Genomic DNA, 23802 nt, shown 5'->3' on the forward strand with positions numbered 1-23802 from the left:
TAGCTGCAGATGAGTGTAAAATCTTAACCACTTCTGCGGTCTCACGCATAATTCTCCCTTACTAAAAGCAGCTACAGTAAATCCGCTTGTAATAAAAAGGCTTCGCTAGATCCCTCTTAACCGATCAATATTTAAACATTCTCGCAGTTCCCTGTCTGTTGTGCTGTGGGAGAAAGCAGTATGCAGCTGGTAGCAGGATATTGTGAAATCCATCAAGTGGCATAACCTTCAGGAAAGGTTTTGTCCTGGCAGGCAAACCAAATCCGTGGTGGTGGCGGCAACAGTTGATGAATTACAGATACACACTGCTGAAGATGGCAGGCAGTGGAGAGGCCCTCCAGTCTAAATGAGACCTTCTTCTAGGTTCTTATTTTACCTGCATTATGCAAATCTTTACCTACTATTGAGAGTAGGGGAAAATCTTATGGCCACATGCATCAAAGTCCGATTTTGCGATTCCTAATTTGCGATTTTTACCGAATCGCAAATAAGAAATCGCAAAACGGGATGCATGAATTAAATTGCATAAAATTAGCGATTCGGTAAAAATCGCAATTTTTACCGAATCGCAAATATTTTGCGAATTCCAATTTGCGATTTCGCAATTCCTATTGATTCCTATGGGCCAAAAGGCCCATAGGAATCAATGGGAATTGCGAATTCGCAAATTGGAATTCGCAAAATGTTAATGCATTCCATGGGTGCAGGGGGGGGTCCAAAGGACCCCCCCCTGCACCCCTGAAATGTATTTTAAAATGGATGTTTCACACACAAATGTCCTAAGGACATGTGTGTCTGTAACATGACAGTGTTTAAAATGCTAATTTAAGCATTTTAAACATTTTTCTCAAATTACCACGAGGTTTGCCCCCCATAATTGCGAATTCGCATTTTTAAAAACAATCATGCATTGCTTTTAAGGAATCGCAAATTTACGATCCTTAAAAGCAATCGCATTTTTGGAAATCGCTAAAAATAGGGATTTTTCCCAAAATGCTTGATGCATAGTAAAAAGGTATTTAGGAATCGCAAACGGCCGATTTAACCGAATCGCACCGTTTGCGATTCCTAAATAGCTTGATGCATGTGGGCATTAGTGTTTCTAGTGTCCTCTTCCACAGGAGCCTCCAAACTACTGATGCATGGGTGTTCCATTGCAGCTTAAAGTTAATTAGGAACAAAAATGGAAACCTCCTTCAGTTTAAAGAGACTTTTTTTATGGTCTCATCATTTGTCGCCTGTTACACTGCGGACTGCTCAGATCTTGTCCCATTATTAAACGTCTTAGGGATGAAAATTGTTTAAGGTAATTGACTCAGTCCTGTTTTAACAAGATTCATGTTATAAAGATAACCTCTCATCGGTTCGCTTTCCAGTATGGATGGTCACTGCAATAGCTCTCTTCTTTGGCATACCCAATATAGTTACCTATAAATTGCATTTGATGCAGAGCGTTGCTGCTAGAGTCAGCTCATGTTTGACCACCTCTGGCCTCAGTTGAATTCATGTACAAGACTACACTAAGCACAGATCTATATTAATTTATCTATGTTCTTGAAGGGTGAAACTCATCTCTTTTAGGCATCTTCTCCAGGCTGACCTGTGATGTCAACACACTGGTTGACGCTACAATTCACAAGAGCAGAAAGAAATGGCCAAGAGGGCAATGCATTTTCAGCCAAATCGGCACAGTTGCGGAAATATTCTGGACTGAATACACAGAAGTAGCTGGATTTGTTTTAATTGAAGAAAGCCATGAAGAGATAGTAGTATTCAGTGAACCACTTTTAAAAACTTTGGTGATTAGTGATAGTCCCAGGAAGCTCTTCAGGGGTTATGCTGGCTCTTTACTATTATTATTTTTTTTATTTTAGTCCTCATTCGCCTTAGATAAAAAAAAAACAGAGATAGTTAGGGATTCTCTGGGCCTCCCTACTTAATTTGCACAAACCAGAGAACTCTGTTCCAAAGGTATTGCACTTTACACAGAACCACTCCTTATATGGTTGATTGCGGCTCTCATGCTGGGCTCTTTAAAACAGAGACGAAGACAGAGCACTGTGACTACCATGGTCTAGCAGGTATCCCAAGAAAGTTGTTTCAATGATAATTGCTGCCTGTCATCAGAACAGAGTGACAAATGAAAAACAGACAAGGAGCTGGATAATCAGAGGGAGCAGAGCTTTGACTCTTCCCTGTGCCTAAACCTAACTTACCTCCATCACATATACACACACAGCATTCATATCACAAGTCATAGAGAAGCAAATGGACCTTGCCACTGAGGATTTACATGAAACTCTGTACTCTATTAGAATCTTCCACCCCTTAAACCACCATGCAAGAATCTCTGGAGAAGTAGTACATAAGGCCCTCAATTTGAGTAGGCTTGAATATGGTGTGGAATACTGATGGGCCAGAATCTCCAGTTTGATTACTATCCCCACACCTAGTGACAGCAATTCCAAACATTACTTCCTGGAATGAGGAGTAACCCTATGAGTTGACCAGAGGTATTGCATCGTTTTGCATGTAGTAGTTTCCCCTAATTTTGGGCGAAACCTGCTGACATTTTCAAAAGTGTGGAGAAGTACCGGTGTGGGTGGAGGGTGGCGTTTAGGGGATAGAGGTGCACGGCATGCTTGGGCCTGTCCACTGGGAGTATTGCCTGCTCCACCTGGAGTGCTGCAGGGGGCGGGTAGAGAGCAGACAATACTGCTGCCTGCTGCCTCTGCAGCATCTGGAAGGCTCTGGTGTCCATGGCCCAAATTATTGGGTACAAAATTGAGCAACTTCCAGGCCCGTATACACTTGGAATTGCGCTCTGGGAGAAATACCCCAAACCTAATGATGGTCAAAGGGTCATGCTGCCTTCACCGCTACTTGAAGGGGAGAGGTATGTTCACCTGGGTCTAAAATCTATCAAACAGCAATTGAATGGTGACTGAATTTTAGGAATTTCTCATACAAAACTTATTGCTGGTAAACTGGGCTTTGATAAATATATGGGGATTTTGAACTTGTTACTTTTATACTTATCCCCATAGGACTTTCTGTATGTGTGTGTCTGTGTGTATTTGTGTGTGAAGCTTTTTTCTCTCCATTACAGTAACAATTGTGTTTGTTGTATTTGTTCTGTGGCAGGAGCACATGATCCAGAATGAAGTATCTATTTTACGGAAGGTCAAGCATCCCAATATCGTTCTCCTAATTGAGGAGATGGACATGCCAATGGAACTCTATCTTGTGATGGAGCTTGTGAAGGTAAATCGTGGAATTTCTTCTCTACAGTTTCTTCACTTTTAGATGGTTCACCAGAAGGGCATCTCCAGAGAGTCTTGAAAACAACAATCTTTGCCTCTTCATTCTGATGTTTTGAGTAGTGCTTGGTCTTGCCTGTCATTAACTTCCGCGCTCTTGCCTATAAAAGATACAAAATAATTACACAGAGGGAAAATTACGTTAAATTGGGCAGGATAAATAACCATATCCAATTTTCTTCATTATGACCCTTGTTACTAGACAATCTCATTTAAAACAGAGCCTGAAGTGTTTAGCTTTTAGCAGTTCACTGAACTTTATGTGGTTTGGTCCAGCTCTTAGGTTAGAGTCAAGAGCTTTACAAAGTTTTGGTCTTGTCCTCCACTGCTCAGTTGGCATCAAATATTTTTTAGCGAAATCCTCCACTACCAAGATGTTGCCTTCCTCTTAGCATTCTAAATTGACTTTATTGAATCACGGCATGGACACGCCTTCACAACCCTACAAAACTGCTTTGTTGTGTGGAGCTTTATAACTTCTTTGCTCTTCATCCACACAAAGTGATTTGAGCATGCAACACTCTATTAAGGACCAGATATATCATTGCACATATTACAAAAATGGGTCAAAATTTACAACCACTATTTTTGTGACCACTGCGGAATTTTGCGATTTGATCCGTTAAAAAAATTCACAATCTGATTGAGTCGCAATCCAATCTACCTAATTACTATTCATCTGATAGGTTGCAAATTGCAACTCAATCTGATGAACCATTTAAGAGGATGGTGGTCTGCAAAGGTCAGCAGACCAGCATGTCTGTAATTGTTTTGAAATAAATTATTGTTTTTAAAGCAGCCTACTTTTCTTAAAGGAAACTGGAGCCGCCTTTAAAAGAATAAACATTTTTACAAATTTCCCTGAGAGGTGGCAGCTGTCCTCTCGACCACTGCCAACTCCCCCAAAAACATATGCAATTCAAAAATGGAATGCATCCCATTCTGCAAATGTCTTACCATCCTAATTTAGGAGTCTGAACTTTTCATTGGGTTGCAACTGGAATTCTGGTCGCAAGCCATTGACGCATGTGGTACTGATTCACAAATTGATTAGGGGTGCCCACAACACGCTCCTTCCAAATTGTGAATCAGTATCCATTCCCAATCCCAAATTAGCAATCAATAAATGTTTACTGTCTCCAAAAATTGGATCCCTACATTTTGTGGTTGCAAATGCTCCTATTTTGCAAATCAAAATCTCTGCTGCCTCACAAAAGACCTGTACATCTGACCCTAAAACTCTGAATAATAAAATGAAGGAATAAAAATCTTTGGTTGGACACTTTAATTAATAGCTGGACTATACAGCAGAGGATATTTTAAAACAATGCCAGATATGGTAGGTTTTTAGAAACATCTAAGCATTTAAACAGATCTTTCCTTTAAATCCCCTGACTTTCTCTCAGTGACTGAATTTTATTGTTTTCGCTGTCCTATAAACATCACTGTGATTAATCATGTTGGTATCCATGTGGCATGTCATTCAATGTTTTAAATACATTGATCATATGTTTATTATAAGCAGCGCTGTTATGTAACTTACAGCCAGATTCATCAAAGTAAAATCGGCTCGCAAGGGGCCAGATTCTGAGAATCTGGCCCTTTGCGAGCGCTATTTTTGCATTTGGGTTTCATCATCCCAAATACAAAAATCGCAATTCTAGAAATCACTAAATTGCGATTAATTGCATTTAAGGAATCTCAATTTGAGATTCCTTAAATGCAATTCATGAACCCTTTTTAAATTGCGAATTCGCAATCTGGGGCCGCTATTTACCGCGAAGTCTAACTACGTGGTAAATAGTAAAAACTTTGAAAATGCACTAAAGTACATTTTTCAAAGTTTCATGTTGCGTACACACATGCCCTTAGGGCATGTGTGTGTGCAACATATGTGCACACATCAATTTCAGGGGTGCAACAGGGTGTCCTTTGGACACCCCTGCACCCATGAAATCGCAATCTCAATTTGCGAATCGCTAATTGCGATTAGCAAATTGAGATGGTCTTCCCATTCATTCCTAAGGGCCTCTAAGCCCATAGGAATGAATGGGGAGATATTCCCTAATTGCGACTCACAATTTGCGAGTCGCAATTAAGGAATTATTAGAAATCGGTATTTTTTAAGTGATTTCTTGATGAATAGCATTTTGCTATTCCTTAATAGCGAATCGGTGTTTTTCGCTATTAAGGAATCGCAAAATGTGTTCTTGATGAATCTGGGGGTATTAGAAATCGCTATTTTTTAAGTGATTTCTTGATGAATAGCATTTTGCTATTCCTTAATAGCGAATCGGTATTTTTCGCTATTAAGGAATCGCAAAATGTGTTCTTGATGAATCTGGGGGTTAATGTCTGAAGCTTAGATTTATTTCACTGATTGTTTTTTTTTTATAAATCTGATAGTCGTGTGTGCTATATGTTAATGCAAACTTTTTAAGTATTCTATATCAAATACACTTTTGATACCCTGTTCCGTGAGCACATATTGTATATGGCTAGAATAAGCCCAGTATATGTTACGGTGAAGGCTGCTAGCTGGACCACAAAGCATACATGACTAAAATCAACTCAGGACTGGTTAAGGTGAAGCTGCTAGGTGCAACTTTGATTCCAAAAGCATCCAAGTAGATGGCCACATTTGTTAGACCTGTTTCGTTAACACTGTGACCCTGCCTTTGGCACTTTCATGAGAGTGGTCTATAAAATAACAGCCACTTAAGAACACTTTCCCAGAGACAACAAAAAATATGGCTGTTGCAACCATCTTGAAATCAATTCTTTACGGAGGTTAAGGCAATCTCATGTACATTATCTAATCCAAAATGGTAGATGTCCAAGACATGTTATTGGCTTATTCTGATGAAAGGGAATGCAGATAAATATTGCTTTGATATATCTTTTTATCCTGATACATTCTCGGGCTGCGAAGATGGCTATTGACCTTACCTTTAACTTCATATCTAAAGCTGTCAGGAGATGGAACGCCAATAATCCATGGACAGCCTACGTGATGTAAATGAAGCCTATAATATGACAAAGATGCCATCCATTATGCCAGGACCACCATACTCTAGAAGGAAGACCATTATACCAGAGATAAACACCATCATGATTGGGATGATCACCACTAATCCTGGGATGGACACAATAATACCAATGATGTACAAAATATGGCAAGAGGGACACCTTATTCCATGGCCACAATTGTTTCAAAGATGCCCACCAGAAGGTACATCTTGTCACACCCATAAATATAATCTTCAAAGAGTCCATCCCCTCCCTACAAGGGGGTGCTTTTGAGGGTGAGTGCATAATGGAAGACTCCATTCCTGCAGAGCATGAATAATACGTGGCGTTGTAGCAGTAAAAAGATTGGAATGGGGAGGAGACTGATGGAGAAGAATGTGTAGAATAGTAGTAGGGGAAAAAAAGTCCTGTTATAAAAAGACCCAGAGATACAGAGAGTGGCAGCAAAATAATGGTGGGTAAAAATGTATGAGTGTCTGGCAAAAGTGTGAGAAAGCGAATAAGCACTGAAGAACCTAGATGAGCATTGGACAGGGAGTATCAGGAAGTTGACGATAAGTGAAAGGAGGGTAGAAGATGAAAAGATTGTAAGAGAAGTGTAGTAGCTGAATGAGCAATTAATGTGGTGTTGAATTGATGGATGGCCTAAATCAGTGAAGTGTGAGAAAGAATCCTTTGAAAGAGAGTAATTGGGAAAACTAGGATTTTGTGAAAGAGGAACACATTGAAAAATTATTCACAATGCTAGGAAGGGAGGGTGCCACCTTTATGTTTTATTAGTTAATTTCTGTATTTGTGCACCTGTTTCGGGAGAGAGAGTGGAAAGGCCTGGGTGGCTTGTGGAGGTGATGACTAAATGAGTACCTTCGAATTCCCTGGGAAATGAGTGCAGGTTTGTTTACTTAAAGTCACCGACCCAGAAGGTGAAGTTCAATTGCTTCATTATGTGTGATTAGAGTAACATTCTTCTATTTATATTAAATCATTAGTATGCTTTATCCGTGAATGCTCAGGGGGTGGTAATTATTAGATATTAAACAGCGTTTGTTCTGTGTTTTAAAGTACTCAGAACAACAGTGACATATTATTTCCAGCATAGATGTAGCAAAAGCAGGAACCAAGGCTTCTGAGAAAGCCTCAATTTACATACATACATATATACATAAATAAATAAATACAGAAAACACAAAAGCAACTTTTCCAGCTTAGCCTTGTGACCCAAATAGGCATCAGAGATGATTGGTAAAGGGAGTACATTTTGAGGCAAAGGAGTTACGAAGTAGAGAAAGCTACTGGACTCTGGAGGCGCTGGGGTGTAAATAGCTACCCTGAATTACACAGAGAAAACAGGCAAAATAAGCAAGCCCGGTTTCTCTATGTAGGTTTCTGGAGAATTCCCCTGCAGCCGCCCTTTCCCTCCAGGATATTTGTTAATGCATTGGTTAGAGAAGGATATGTATCACAGGCCGCCTTCATAGAGCATTCATGAAATATTCCAATAACTTCATGGTGTGCCAAACAAACTCAACCCTTCCCTTGCAACAAAGAAAACAAGGGTGACAAATGGATGCATTTTCACCACAGTTTCTATAAAACGTGTCTCAAAGCAAAAGCTTTTACATCCAGTTAAAACAATCAAGGTATCCCATTTCACTGGGCCTTCTATCGCCGTTCAAGATAAAGTGTTGAATTGTACCTTTCCTCACTTCATTGCATTTTCCAGCCTTTGCCTTCCTGATTTGTTCTCACTCATGCGCTATGACTGAGAAACAGATTGGAAAGGGGATGATGTGAAAAGTCAAAGTCACACAGACACCAGCCTCAAGTCAAGTACTTCTTAGCTTTCCCTCATTGTAGATAGGGATCACTGGCTCAACTACTAGGATTACCCTCAGGTTACAGAGCCTTACAGGCTCAGGCACTAAACATATTGCTAGTCAAATCAATCTTACAGGCTGTGCCTCGGAAATCGATAGTTATGATGGTATTTAAGGCAGTAAATCAACATAGATAATGAAATACCTCCATATTATTCGTCAAAAAACCACATAGCACCAGTTGCCATATGGGATCAAGAACATTATAGCAGCAACAAGTGAAACAACACTTAAATGTAGATTTTAAGTAAATTGTGGATATGAAATACGCTTTCGACAGACACCAGCTGAAAACACACACATTTTGCTCCCAAGGACTCTTTATAATTCTGGCTACATAAACTAAGTTCCCATATCAGGCATTTGTTGTGCTATGCAAAGAACTTGTTTTGTCTCCAAATACCATCTTATATTTTTACCAATTGCATGAGTTCGATCTTAAAATATTGACTTGGCATACACTACTGTCCGGCATGAATAGATTGTGCCCCACAAACCCATTTCCACCATCATATTGCTGGGATATCCAACAGGTCTATCGGTACGCAGTAAATGTCTGGGATATGCACTTTGAGGGGTATGCTTATCAGAAGCCATTGACGGCCACCATATGATGGGGTGAAGGAAGGCAGACTATTGAAGATGGAATGCCCAGCCCTGTGCCAAGAACAATTCCAAATATGGTAACACATCAATGACACCAACACTATTCCAGGGCTAATAGGAATTCATGGACAGCCTACATGGTGTAAATGAACCCCACAATATAACAAGGATGCCATTCATTATACCAAGGCCATCATTATCCCAGAGGAGAGACATTTATACCAGAGATAACCACCCACATGAATGAGAGGATCACAACTATTCCTTGGATGACTGACACAATGTGAGAAAGTATATAATAAGGCAAGGGGGGTTCAAATTACCTATATGTCCCTAGTATACAATAGGACAGGGAGGTTTAGAGGCCCAGTAGATTGCCTGCACTGGAGTGTGCACTGATGTGTTGTCTGCTGTCCTTTTTAAAGGTAGCCCTGCTTTGCAGACTTTCTTCAAAAGTAAATTGTGTACAAATTCGACTTTGGATTTAAATGTACTTCCACAGTGGTAATTGACCTTATTTTTTACATATAAGTCGTCTCAAATGTCTCCCATAGGTGCCCCAATGGTGAGGTGCCATATATGTATAAACAGGTACATTATAAAGGATGTTCTGTATGCCCTGGTGAGGGAAAAAACTGTTTCCCAATTTCGTTTGTCCCCATTGTGGAAGCATAGCTCCCTAGGCTAATATAGAAATATGTTATTAATGTATACATATTGCTAGGAAGGAGCAACAAATGGCATACAGATTGGTAATGATAAAGCCAACAACTTGCCACTATTGTAGTTATCATAACGAATACAAAAAAGAAGTTAAAGGGATTTCTTCGACCTTCGACCTTCTAGCACCCTCTCCTGATTGGTCTGCCTTAACAGGCTTAGCCAAGCTGCTTTGATGAGTTGATACGTGGCCTGTATTGAACAGAGGTTATCTGATGCAGGAGCTCTGCAGCTGCAGAGAACAGTCCAGGATGGCAGGACATGTAAGGAATGCCAGCTATGCCTACCCTCTCTTTCTGCACCCCGACCCAGATAGCAGGCCCAGGATTAGAATTTACAGAAGGTCTGGAGGGGGAATGTTAATGGAAATGAGCCACACCAGTAGGTTGGTTTAGCCAGGTCTTACTCTCCTGGAGAGGAATTCTCAATCTTGAATTTTAAAGTGGAGTGCTATGTAGGACAAAAATATGCCACAATTTGGAGGAAGCTGTCATGCTTTTGGGGGGCAACCTGCACCTCATTGGACAGGGGTGCCCCCCCTGCTTGTTGTCCTCGATCATTGAATAAATATGTGAGAGCTGCATAGCAACTTGGATCTGCTGCCTGAAACAAGGAGAACAAGAACTGCCCGGTTGGAACCTTTGTCTGCACCCCAAAGGTTTGCAATTGTAAGGACTGCTCCTGCTTACCATTTTGAACTACAGCCCTGAGGACTCTGATCTGCTTCAAGAAAGATTAACCCCTTGGACGCTCATGACGAGCTCAGTTCGTCATGATGTACACCTCCATACACTCATGACGAGCTGAGCTCGTCATGAACAATGGGAATCAAGAAATGTCAGCATTGACGATGATTCTCCTAAGCATTGATGTGGTTAAGGAGTGGACTCCCAGAAAGCAACAGGTTAACAGAGCTTCCCTGCCCCATCTCTCTCAAGATGTCCCCAGCCTGGCATGCTTCCAGTGGACTTTTAAGGATTTTACCAGGTGCATTGTGGGAATTGTAAACCCAAACTTTCAAGGACCATCTCAGAGCTACTAGACCCTTGTATTTGTGTTTTGGACACGTTGAACCCTCAAGGGGAACTTTAGGAAGAAGTTCTAGAAGTTTGGAGCAATATTTGGAAAAGGCTCCATCAGTGGAGCAACTCGACATCAAGAGTCAAGCTGACTACTTCCAACCGCGATCCTGGCTGGATTTCAGGTTCATGCCCCTGAAAGCTCTGGAGCTCTAGACTTCCAGGATTTGAACTGGGTCCTCACAGTGAAGCAATCCAACGTTGATGCATCGAAATTGGCCTGCTTGAGGGGACCGCATGACATCTAGAGAAATTCCTCCAGAAAAGTTTCCAAGTTTGAGGTAATATTTTGACCAGGGCCTCCCGATTGTTGTATCTAACTAGGGCTTCACTGCAGACAGCCTCAAACTTTGACCTTGTTCTGGTTAACGGTGACCAGATGCCCAAGTTGGCCTTACATGTTTTTGAGCACTAGAAAGTTTTTGATCTTTAAAATTTCATATCTCTGGTTCGCTATTTTGGATTTTTGTCATTTTGGTGTCATTGTAATGATAAACATATTTCAAATTATTATACATTGGTTTGGGATACTTATTGTGTGTTATTTTTTCCTTATTTAATGTATGGTGTTTTTAAATGCTTTACATACCTGTCTCCTGAGTTACGCCTTCCTATTCGCAGCCAGCCACCAAGGGCTGCACCAGGGGCTAATGTGTATTGAGACCTAGACTGGACCGGCCATCGAGTTGATGGCCTTTTTTGCTAGTGGTAGGTGCATTCTTACCACTACTAATAATCCACCTTCCAACACACAATAATTCCAGTGATGTGCAAGATGTGCCAAGATCGCCACATTATTCCATGGCCATTATATTAAATATAGCCACTAAAACTGCAAGAATGTTAACAGTATGCCAAGGACTGTAACTTTTTGTCAACACTTTAATTGATCCTAAAATGGGGCCATAGCAAAGGTTATTGCATGCATGGTCACAATAATGCAAAACAATCCTATATTGTGGCAATCATGCCAACCCTGTACCCGGAGCTATATGTAAGAAGGGATCCCCATGATGCCAAAAAATGTCCACTGTATGAGAATGATGGCCAGCCTATGACATGGTCACAATTATGTCAGGGATACTTACCACTGTGCCTGGGATGAAAACCAGATTCCTTATTTGATCAAAATCTAACAAGCATGGCAATCTAAGCCAGTGTCAACTTTATGCAATGGGTGCAAACTTCTAGAACTAAAAGTGCCACTTAAATGATACTGACAGCCCCCAGATTGAAGTATGCAATACTAACCTCACACACCATAGACATGCATTGGCCATCAACACAAAATCATACACAGGGCCCCATTCACAGAGGTAATGTGTGGTAAATTTGCGAGTATGGAGTCTCCACACTGACAGCAGAGTCTCTGCACTCGGGCGGAACCTCAAAACACAGCGCCCTCTCTGCAGTGCAGCGCACACAGATACAGACACTCCCCTACACACATGTATGCACTCTTTCTCTGTCTCCCTCTCTTTTGCACATAGACAGACAGCCAGGTTCAGGTTCAAAAACAAGTTTATTTAGACATTTGTCCATAAAATATTCTAAAGCAAGGCACTCTTTACAGTTACACTACCCACCCCCAACCCCCTACAATTCTGTCTGACAGACCGTAAAAACCAACAGGAAAACAAAAGCAGACAAAACCTACCTAACTGAGCCACTTTCCAGTATTAACAGTGTGTCCCTTCCAAAGGGAGGTGCTGCCATGCCACATGCGCAAAAGACATGGCACTAGATCTACCTTAACGTTCAGAAGACAGAAAAATGTAAGTTGCGCCTCTGTACCTTGTCAGCCAATGGAAGATCTAAGCAATAGCAGTACATGGGGAGACCAGATCCCCAGGAGGCAGGCCAAAGGCACAGTGAAGAGTCGAAAGCAGTAACCCTGGCAAAGACATACGCAGGCAACCTGTTGTATTCATCTTTCAATACTTTTGGATAGAGAGGGCTTGTCTTGCAACAAAGGGACTTGCCAACTACCATCAGTTTTTAAAGGGCAACACAGATATATAGAGCTGTCATTCTTTGAAATGTTAAACCCTTAGTAGAGAATCAAGCAATAACCACAGTCTTTGTAAAGCTAGTATATATCCTCCTGTTTTGCATGCTTAGGGGCTTATTTACAGGGCCATTGCGATGCCGGAACCCCCCTTTTAATGACCTCCCGTGGCTCACTGGGCTTACCCATATCTTTGAGGCCATGTAAGGCCACCCTGCGATACTTTTCATGGCCTCGTAGATATGGTGTGAGGCAAAGCAACGCAAGTCACTGCGCTGCCTCACACTGCAACAGGGAGGTGTGCCATGGGCATTAAGGTGGGTTTTCCTATATAACACCCCTGGCATTCGACACATTCCAAAATGTATAACATGCTGTAAACCTGGGAATGCGTCACAAGCCTACTCCTCCCCACAGGTAGCATAAAGGTTATTTTGTGTGGGAAGGTGTCCGTTCCCCACAAAACAACCTGATTTACATGCAGATACCCTTGCACCATGGTGCAAGGGTGCGTCTGCGGGTGCATGGCAGCCATTTGTGCACCAGCACTGTGAAGGATGACAGGAATATGCTGTATCTCATACATACGGTGCATTCCTGCCCCTTTCTTTGTATGTAGGGCAGCAGCAGGAAGGCTTGTGGTGCTGCCTTACTGCCCTACACCAAAATGTTGTAAATAAGCCCCTGATTTTGCAATTAGCTTCCAAATCAGAAAAGAGCACAATACAAGATATCTATGCAGGTCTAATGTGTTTTTATGGCATGGGCCCTTCTTATGTCTTTTTAAGTTTTCTATATTTTAGATTTCTATGAGCCTACATCTCTGGGCTATTGAATTAGCACTTCCAACCACAGTAATACCTCTCAGTCCTACAAAATATCTAAACTATTTGTCTATGAGGCTTAATAATGTTTATTTTCTGTACTTGCAAAATGTTCAAAGTTTCCCATCCCAGTTACTATTGTTTGTTCTCGCATGCAGAAGGGAGCCCATTTAAGCAATATCTAATGTAATTCTCAATTCTGTCCACCAGGGTGGAGATCTGTTTGATGCCATAACCTCCACCAACAAGTACACAGAGAGGGACGCCAGTGGCATGCTGTACAACCTGACCAGCGCCATCAAATACCTGCACAGCTTGAACATCGTACACAGGGACATCAAACCGGAAAACCTGCTGGTAAGAAAGGGGCCGTCACTATCTTGGTTCTTTTGGTGTCCAACGGGCACCAAATCTAAGAGGAAACCCATTCTCTTGATAATTCTTCTGCAAAGCGCCGGGAAGAAATTTTTAAACTCATATTTTTGTTACACGGCCAGAATTTAAATGCAAATTAATGTATTTAAAGGGTATTTACTCACTGTTATAATAGAAACGCAGCTCTCTATAATTCTCTTCTGTGAAGCAATTCGAGGATATACGGTATAGCTGGATGAAGGTTTTTTTTAGAGGGCTTGAAGAAGAGTCTGATGAAGCAGAATTATTTTGATTAACTTCTAATGCTGTCCAGATTGATCACCCTGCTCTAAAATTCAATAAGTCTACTCAGAATGAACATTAATCATCTTTCACGTATTTCGTCATTGGATTATTAACTAATATACAGATAGCATTCTTTTTCTTAGATAGCATTCTTTTTCTTCTTATAATAATAATAATAATAATTATCATCACCAGCATCGGCTATTAAAAACCCTCTTTAACACCTTAGCAGCTATGGAATGTCCAGCTCCAGTGCTGAACGTTCCATTGCTCAGGTGCAGTTGGAACGTCCAACGGCCGACGGCAGCACTCCCGAGGTAGTGGTGCCGTCGGCCGTTGGACTGGGCGCAGCACTTATGAGGTTAACATTATAGTCCTGAACCTCAGGCATAGACCCATAATGAGATGAGGAGAGGGTAATTCAAAGCAGCTATTACCCTGGAAGTAAGGGCAATAAGTTCCCCATCCATGTTTATTTTAGTTTTTTACTTTTTTTGGCTGATTGCGCACCTCTCTTAGCAAAAGCAAGGGGAGGAGCCCTATAGCCAGAAACATATATCTCAGCAGCTGCATTAAAAGTGGTTGAAGACCAGGCTTGGCAATTCAGCTGTACTGCTCCCACTGGAGCAGGATTAAGACGGATTTGCAAATGGCTGAGTCCAAACTGAGGTTACATGTTGTGCATAGTAACGATACACTAGATTGCAGCCCCATAGTAATTACCAGTGGCTGAGATAAATTCAAGCTTCCTATCCATCACTTTTTTGTATCCTACAGTATGTCACTCTAAGTGGGATGTGTTTGGCCAGACGTGTGCCCTTTGCACACTCTGTCACCGGAAACAGGCTATACCTGGCTGATGAGCTCTAAATGGGGCAAACCGGTCCTGGATTGCTTGTTTTGTGAGTCACGGAAGACCTGGCTTTGCAGTTCAACTGGACTGTTCTCATTGGAGCAGTGTCAAAACGGATTTGCATATGTCTGGGTCGAACTTGAGGTGACATGTTGTGCAAAATAATGATGGACTGGGATGCAGACCCGAGTAATTACCGGTGGCTGTGATTAATTCAAGTATTCCATCCATCACTTTTTTATATACTATTGGGTCAACACCATAGCAGCTCAGATTCAATTCTGGAAAAGCCAACTCATTTATTATAAGTAGGTACCATTTAATTGGATAAGAGCCACACTATTATTTACATCCCTTAGAAATAGCAGAAGTCCCGTATGGAGCACTATAGAAACAATGTAAATGTAAATGTAAATGTAGTTGAGCTTATATAGCGCACAGCTACCCGCAGTGGGTTTCCCGTCACTTGCTTAGGGAACCCGTCCTGGAATTTCCCTGTGAGATAACCCCGGCAGGGTATCCACAAGGTGAAAGCCAGGCATCCCGCCGTGAGGGGTCGTTGTGGAGATTAAGCAAGCTATTGCCCAGATTCGCAGAGTGTGAACCCGTGAGTCGAGAAGGCACCGGAGCGAGATGTAAGCACTTCATATGTGATGCTTTCAACAGTTAATTAGTCCTCAGGGGTGTGTGTATATATATATATATATATATATATATATATATATATATATATATATATATATATATATATATATATATATATATATTGTATATATCAAGCAATCAATTGCATGAGGTGAGAGAGAACTACTTTTACTGGAGACAAAGCCCACTTTACATATTTTCTTTTAAAATAGTACCAATAGTTCTTGCAGACAGCTGTGCTGCCAAGCCAGGTTAAAAATAAAGTACTATTATCCTGGCAACTTTTCATTATTTTAGCTTTATACTTAGACTGACTTCCTAAGCACTTGTACAGTGCACACCAGTATGTACTTGAGTGTGAGCTAATGTATTTCTATTCATGAGAATTACCTAGTTATGCAAACAACGGCGACACCAGTATCACCAGCCAGCATGTCTTTTAGGCAGGCTGACACAATTAGTTGATTAACATGATTTTAACTGAACGGGCTGTGGATGAAGGAAGAACACACAATAGATCAGTGTAAACCATGCACATTCTTATCCAGGAAAGTTTGTCTCAGCCTTCCTTCGGTGATGCATCCCAGAAAATCTACAAATACCTGGGTAGTATGTGAATCAATAGCTAGTTTGTAAAGCTCTAGTCTGGTACTCTTAATATCACCTGCTAAACTGTTAATAAGATGCTCGTTAAGGGTTTACAGACATCAGAATGGCAGCTGAGTATTTCTTAGATTAAAGAGGTGGCATGATTGATTCAACTTTCAAACAACAACATTTACTTTGTTTAGTGTTTCAGTTAAAAATATATTTGTATTTATTAAGACGTTTTACAAAGAGCACTTGACATATATGTGGCGAACTGCATCAACATTGCATATTGTTAGAATCTAGACTGACAAGTGACTAATTGTGTCCTAATTTGTTTGTATTCTGTGTTGAGTTCAGTTAAAGACAAGTTTGGCTTTCAAAAGAATGGAGCCAGTTGGCCTGGAGATGTTTAAAGAATAGAAATATGTAAATATTCAGCATTGGCCCTGCATGCAATGCCCCTTCTTCCCATAGAGGGTTTAATGTCTCTTTCACGGCATGCTCCATCTGGGGCTTGCTTGCTCCTTCAAATATGTTACTATGAAACGATAAATTAGAGGTCAATCAGTGATAAACAGAGAAAACCGTTTCTTCCCACGCTTGCCCTTTGGCATCCCCACAGGGTGCTTTTTGCCTCTGATCTAAGGCCTCACAGAGGCACAGGAAGAGCAGGAAGTATGCAAGGTTCTAAGTGGCATTTATTTTTTAGGTCGAGCATCAGCACTCATGCACTGTCTTCAAGACCTGCTGTAATCACTCTACGGAGTGAATTACTCCTGCTACTTGCCATTGGTTCACAACTCCATTGCTCTTATTTCCTGGCTCCTTATTGCCCGGTGTCCCTGATACATCACTTTCATTTTTAAGCCAGGAGCACCGGCCAACTACAGTTTCCTTACACTGTAGGTCCTTAGTTATTTCTTTGGGCACTACTTTTGTTTTACAAGCGCCTCATTCCGTGCATTCACTTCAATATCGTCCGCACCACTTTCTTTAGATGCGGCTCATCTAAAGAAAGGTGCGCGGCCGCTATTAAAGGGAAAGTGCTGAATGGGGCGCTTTTACGAAAATTTGTTTGTAAACTTGAGAAACTCCCTGGTGCTGCTAGTAACAGCAGCTTGGTTTTCACTTCCCTGAAGGATGCAGCCAATGGCGGACGCACGCCTTTATTTGCAAAATGGTGTACTTCGCCCCAATCCAGCCTTCATTTTTTTATTACCAATGGCGGCCCTGCATAATGTTTACAAAATGCATGGCTTGCCCAACTAACTGCTTGCAGTTCTTAGCGGCAGATCTCTTGATGGCTTTACTTTGCCTTCCCGGGGACTTCACCATTTCCGACCTCTCATAATATGTGTGGCCAGAAGAAAGCGGGCTCTTGGCAGGAGGGGGCTGCAGGAGTTTCCCAAGGCTGCTTTGCACAAACCATTCGCAGGACAAGGAAGAGAGCAACAGCGCTGTGAAGTTAGACACGGCCAGCCTGCGAGGCTACTTACAAGTAAGGCTGCTTTTTATTGGTGGAATTTGTTTTTTGCCTGCATGCAATGGTCACTTGGGGTGCCTCTCAGCACTTCAGCCCCCCGCTCCTCCCTCCTCGCATCTCCCTCTCCCTAACCCGCCCCGCCAGCCCTCGTGTACTGCGGGCAGCACAAGAATGATTGTAATTTCAAAGCTTGTTTTTTTGTTCATTCTGGTAGGGAGAAATGTTATTGTCTCTTTGAGTGCATTTTATTAATGATTGCTGTTGGCTACCTTCCCGTTCAGAGGGCAACAAGGTAACATCGCATCTACACTCTGCCATGCACGTTAACAAAACTGTTCCATATTTGGCTTCCTAATACCAGGTCAGCGTTGAGCTTCCTGTTCTCAAACACAGCCTGGCTTACTCACACCGATGGTGAAATCTGCTGTCTTAAACCTTGTTGCATATGATCATTTTGCTATTTTGCAGAGTGCGGTAGCATTTGGCGCAGTGCGGTGTTTCTTGGAATCTGGCTTTGATTAGAAGCATGGTGGACGTGTTTAACGTTGTCTTTGTAAACTCCCCCGCCTCTCCTCCATGATGCTTTCCTAGAAACTGTTGTGGTGGGGGGGCAGCCTGCTGCAGTGAGCTGAAGTCCTCTTGCCACAAGAAGGTCCAACTGTGTGTCCCACCTCTCTCCATGCAGAGGTGTTAATGTGGACATGGCATGCAGCAGCCCACTTGCAGGAGCCTCCCTTATGTTCAAGCTTTTAATTTTCTGCTACATTTCAACCTCCCCCTGCCTCTTTGGAATGACAGGAGTAGGAATAATTCCCGTACAGCTTGTTTTACGTCAAAATTGATTAAGGATGAAGGATGTGTGGGAGAAAAGCCATCAAAAGATTATCAGATATTTAAAAAAGAGGGAGAAACACCTGTTCAGCTCTTTGTCAAAGCAGTGCACACAATTTGACTAAACTAGCTTCTTTTATTGGGAGAGGCTGCTGTACTGGTTTTGCTTTGTTTACATTGACCTAGTCAAATTTAGACTAACACAACAAATAGCAATGATTTGCAAATGAAAAGCTAGGTAAGACAGCATCCTTTAAACACTGCCACTGCGTTACACCAAAATAATAGTCTGAAAACAGCTGTATTCGTTGGGAGGCAGAGGGAGCAAGCCAAAACAAAATCCTATTTGGCTTGGAGGACTAAAAATCCTTGCACCCTTCCATACTCTGGCCTCAAAGTAGTTGAGAAATAGACAGTGCAGCAGTCCTTCTACAGTGTTTGTGCTTTTTCAACTCCTGATGTGAACATTTGGTACCAGGGCCAGCTTGCCCAAGACTACTTGCTCTGCTGCCAAAGTCTTAACCTTGTATAATGAATTGCACACGTTTCAACTCACTTGTTGCTCTTTTCGCACTCTCTTCTTGGAATTGGCATGATTACCTTGTATTGGCATTTAGCAGAGCATGCTGGTCCCTTTAGCCCCTTCCGGGCCCTGTAGTCATGTCCTTAACTTTTCAGGCAAAACCACTCATTCATTTCTAAATAATAAGTATAACCGTGTTCAGGTAACTATGTTGCTCTACTTACGTTTCACATGCTTTACTTAATCTTGCATTCCCTATAAGTTTTTGCTTTTTTCAGGATGTTGTTACTTTTTTTTCTGACTGCATAGTACTCTTGTCTTCCCCCTTCATAACCTATTTCCCATTTTCTGGTTCTCCAGCGCTGCGAGGTCATACAAATGACAATAGCGCTATGCAAATATTATAACTCCGCTGCAAATAAAAAACCAAAAGTAAAAGAGCATTGTCATTTTTAACACCAAAAGCTGTAACTTTTGCAAATGCGAAACCGATTGCATTGCAAAGGCTTGTTTCTGTAGTTTTCACTATTTGCCCTTGCTTTGGCCCCTTGTGGCAAATAAGAGTTTGTAGAGGTGGGATATATTGCCTGCAGTGTCATTGTGAGTAGAGTGACAAAGGCTACGCGTAAGCATGGGCGGAAAATCCGTTCCGCTCGCGGATTTTGCGGATTTTCGGGAAATCCGCAATCCGCGAGATTTGCGAATCTCCCGCAAAATCCGCAAATCCGCGAGCAGCGGATTTTGCTCGCACTGCTCGCACTGTTCGCGTGAGTTCGCGTGAGTTCGCGCCCCGCGAATAAGTGCAAAATTGCAGAAATACAATCTTAGCAAAACTGAAAGTAACTACTTACCAGGTTCAAAAGTTCAGGCTCATCATTAGTAGCCATTTCCTGTAGTGCTTCCTGAGGGGCCCCTCCAGAGTTCAGTTGCCAGTTGAAACTATTATGTGACCCTGCTCTGAACCTCAGAATAGTTACACATATGCCACAAAGGTCCTGAATTACAGCTAAGGGAGACAAGCAGGAGCTAGGCTGGAAGTTAAAATCCATTAATCAGCCCCTAATTCATTATTGTCAGTTGGGGCAGGGCAGGTGTTTTAACTAATTTTGCAACAATGAAAGCACTTAGCAAGTGCAAAAGATCACTAATCAGGGCGCACTAAGGAAGCAGGTGCCAGCTAAAAAAATATTCTGTGACACATTAATCAGCCCCAAATTAATTCAGGTCACTTGAGGCAGGGAAGGTGTGCTTTGCTTTGCCGAAAATAATGTACACTGGACAACCAGAGGGTGTGGTGATGAAACAGAGGGTGGCATGGGTGGGCCAGAGGGTGGCATGAGTAGTCAGAGAGTGGCAGTGGTGACAGAGAGTGGCAGTGATGAAGAAGAGTGTCCCAAACAGGCTGGACACGTAGAAACAACAAGTTCGCGAAACTTGCGACCCGACAGGTAAGTTCGCAATTTGCGAAAGTGTACAAAACCCTCGCGAACTGGCAGAAACACGGGCGAACATAAAAAAAAAAAAATTCGCGGGAATTCGCGGATTTTGCGGATTGCGAATCCGCAAATCCGCAAAATTCGCGAACGCGAGATCCGCAAAATTCGCTCATGCTTAGCTACGCGTCATCACTTGCTCCAACAATTCTCATTCATGTAAGTCCGTATAGAGGTTGTTTGCTGACAGTTGATCAGTTTCGAAAACTTTGATTTGCCACTCAATATCCAGAAGGACACAGCACAGTGGTTCCATCTCCAGCCCTCTCTTTGAAACTGCCTTCAGAGTCAAGGTATGCCCTTGTCTCTGGGCCACCTACACAGGAATATTTATTGATGCCCTCTAGGACTGGAGACCAGGCTGAATGTAGAGATTCATGGGCATTAAAATAGCTTAAACTAAATTGATTCCTTTTATGTACCTACAACATTCATGCTCATTTAGACAAGATCTATCCTGCTGGTCGCTACTATCACTCCCTGTGCATTATTATCGGGATCTATCTATCTATCTATCTATCTATCTATCTATCTATCTATCTATCTATCTATCTATCTATCTATCTATCTATCTATCTATTTGTCTGTTTGTCTGTCTTTCGATCTGTCTATCTGTCTAGCTCTAATGCTCAATATATTGCCTGTCTTTCTCTCAATCCACCTATTTGTTTTTCTGCTGTCTGCCTTTTTGTCGGCTTGTCTATCTGTCTCAATATCTATCAATATTTATGGATGTTGGTCTGCCTATCTTTTAATTTAACGGTATGCATGTGTAATTGTCTGTATATATGCTTTATTCATTACCTTGCCTGATTATCCACCTGCCAATCACTTTTCTCTCTTTCTGTCTATCAAGTTATATCTCTACCTCGATAACTGTCTTTTTCTCTAGCATAATACTTTATCCGCTTGTCCGCCTGTGCGTGTGTGTCTACCTTTCTGTTTACTTCTGTTCCTATTCCCTACACCCAGCTTTCCCTTCCATATAAGCCCCCTAACACCCTTGATTCCTTCTCCTTATTGATGCAAGTTTCTCTCTATGGGGTATACGTGAAACGCAGCTTTAGTCCTTCTGCAGAGGTGGGGCGAGTTGTCCTCTTACATTCAAATGGGATGGATGGGCCGGACTGTCCGTAGCGGACATCAGGCGTTTCCCCGGGAGGCTGGAATGGTGGGGGCTGGTTTTGCTACGGTGGGGGCCAATTTTGTTACTTGGGGGTCAGTTTTGCAGTGGTAGTGTAACATCAGCCTTAATAAAAGCAACAATGCTTCACACTTGCACAGCCCCCAGGGCTGGTCCAGCAAAATTGCCAGGGCTGGCTTGGGTTCAAACTCCAGCCCTGGTGGATGTCACTGTTGGTTATGATCAGGGCCAGATACAGGAACCAATAGCAGACCTGGCAAAAATGATTCAATGCGCCCGCTTCTTTCACCGCCTCACGTACGCTTTCTCCTTCCATCCATCCTTTCTCTCCTCTCCCCCCTCTCTGATCACGTCCTCTCTCCCTTCCCACCTCCCCCCACTCTTTCACTCTCTCTTGAAGCCTTCCTGTGCCTGCTGCAATTAACCTCTAGAACTGGGGAAAGCGACACACACGCCATGAGCAGAACCAGCTTTCAAAACCGTGCTCCAAGGGCACCAGCCCCCCTGGGGAAATGCCCGGTGGAATAAAAGGCCTGTCCAGCGCTGGTTATGATTCATTCCCATCTGGGAGAATTACAGGTTTAGGAGACCATTTTCCGCTGTGCTCTCAGCACAGGTATAATTTAAACCAAGGAGCCATGTGTGCAAAACGGTTTCAGGGCTGGGCTGCAGAATTTATACTTTCGGATTGGTGTTTTTGCTGAGAAACGTTCAGGAATGCGGGCCACGGTCCTCATTAAATGCCAGCACTCTCTGGAAAAACAAGGTCCGCCTTCATAGACGGGCGCTCGCTCCAGCTCGGCAGTCACATGCCACAGTTCGTTACTGTTATTTGGAGCGTGTGGGGGCGTCTCTCGGGAAAACAGCTTACCCTGCTTTGTTAGCAAACTTTTCTGAGTGCCCAAGTTTGACAGCAGTAGCCTGAGGGGTTTCTTCACTTTCACTGCACGTGGGCTCATCTAGTGGCTCTTATTAGGGAGACTTCCGGTGCACATAGTCATGTTTATCATGTGTACCTGCACACATGGTGCCTGCATGTTGCCTAGCAGTTCAGATGCTGTCTCTGAAATCCGCGGAACCGAATTAAATTCTTGGTTCTCGCATGTGAGTGAAATTGTGTATATCAGAGTAAATCACTTAATCTTCCGGTGCTGATATGTCCAATGTAATGCAATATTTCAACATCTAATACCCCCAGTGGAAGGACCCAACATCGTGTTATCTCCTCCTAACAGCCCCTCTCCATGGATTGACTCTACTCCTGCCTACCTGGCTAAGGCTAGGGATGTGCTGTTTGAGTATCAATCATATATATTTATTTAGTGGTTTCATAAAGCGCTTTATAGCACCTAGATCACTTCAAAGCTTTGAGCAAGTAGGGGCTGCAGGGACAGACGTTTTCTATCCAAATATCCTGTAGTTAGAGACCAAAGTACTCAATCGATGGTTGTAGCAAGGGGCTTAAGAACTGAAAGTGGTAGGGCGTGGCACTTGAGGCCATAAAAGCGCCAGTGGTAGACTTGAGGGTCAACGTCTGTAGTGTTCCGGGGCGCAAGGGCAGCGGTCTAGATGACCCGCACCGCCGGAGCATCCCTGCGCTGGCGTGTGACGTCAGACGCGAGGGGCTATAAATAAAGAGGCGTGGCTACGGCAGTTAGTCGGAGCCACGTGTAGACAGCAATCAAGGCTCCTGTCTCATTTAGCGCAACGCGGCCGCTACCATAGCACTAGCCCGAGCACCAACGCTACACTGGCGACGAGGGTCCCACAGAACCCACCACCTCACTGGCACGACGCCATCCTCATCGCCCGGCAAGTTCTCCAAGCGGCAAGCGGCGAGTTTGAACGCCAGGGGGGGGCATACTGTTACCAGGCCCCACGCCACATGCACAGTGGCCTCGATTAACCCACAGCCGGTGAAAGGAGAATAGAGGTGAAGGCAAAGCCTGTTAAATGGACACGGCGCGTCCCACATCGACAAAGTGGGTAAGGGCAACACCCCACGCTGCCACCTCAGACCAGGGATCAAATTTGGCAACAAATTCACGCATCGCCGCCGAGGCCCCAGAGCCAGGTCGGGAGAGCGCGCCGAGTGCTGCAGGGGACAGTACATTC

At 42.8% G+C, this 23802-nt stretch overlaps 1 protein-coding gene across 2 annotated transcripts in view; it reads left to right on the top strand.

The window, feature by feature from the left end:
- The window catches only part of DCLK1 (doublecortin like kinase 1), a 1249627-nt gene that overhangs the window by 1018965 nt on the left and 206860 nt on the right, over window positions 1-23802 (top strand). For both annotated transcript variants that reach the window (XM_086935106.1, XM_086935105.1), the window contains exons 10-11: window positions 3145-3264; window positions 13675-13821. In XM_086935106.1, coding sequence (XP_086791232.1) covers window positions 3145-3264; window positions 13675-13821 — 267 coding nt within the window. The remainder of the gene's footprint in view (window positions 1-3144; window positions 3265-13674; window positions 13822-23802) is intronic.

This window comes from Lissotriton vulgaris, chromosome 8, assembly GCF_964263255.1.
Source record: "Lissotriton vulgaris chromosome 8, aLisVul1.2, whole genome shotgun sequence".
Taxonomy (NCBI): domain Eukaryota; kingdom Metazoa; phylum Chordata; class Amphibia; order Caudata; family Salamandridae; genus Lissotriton; species Lissotriton vulgaris.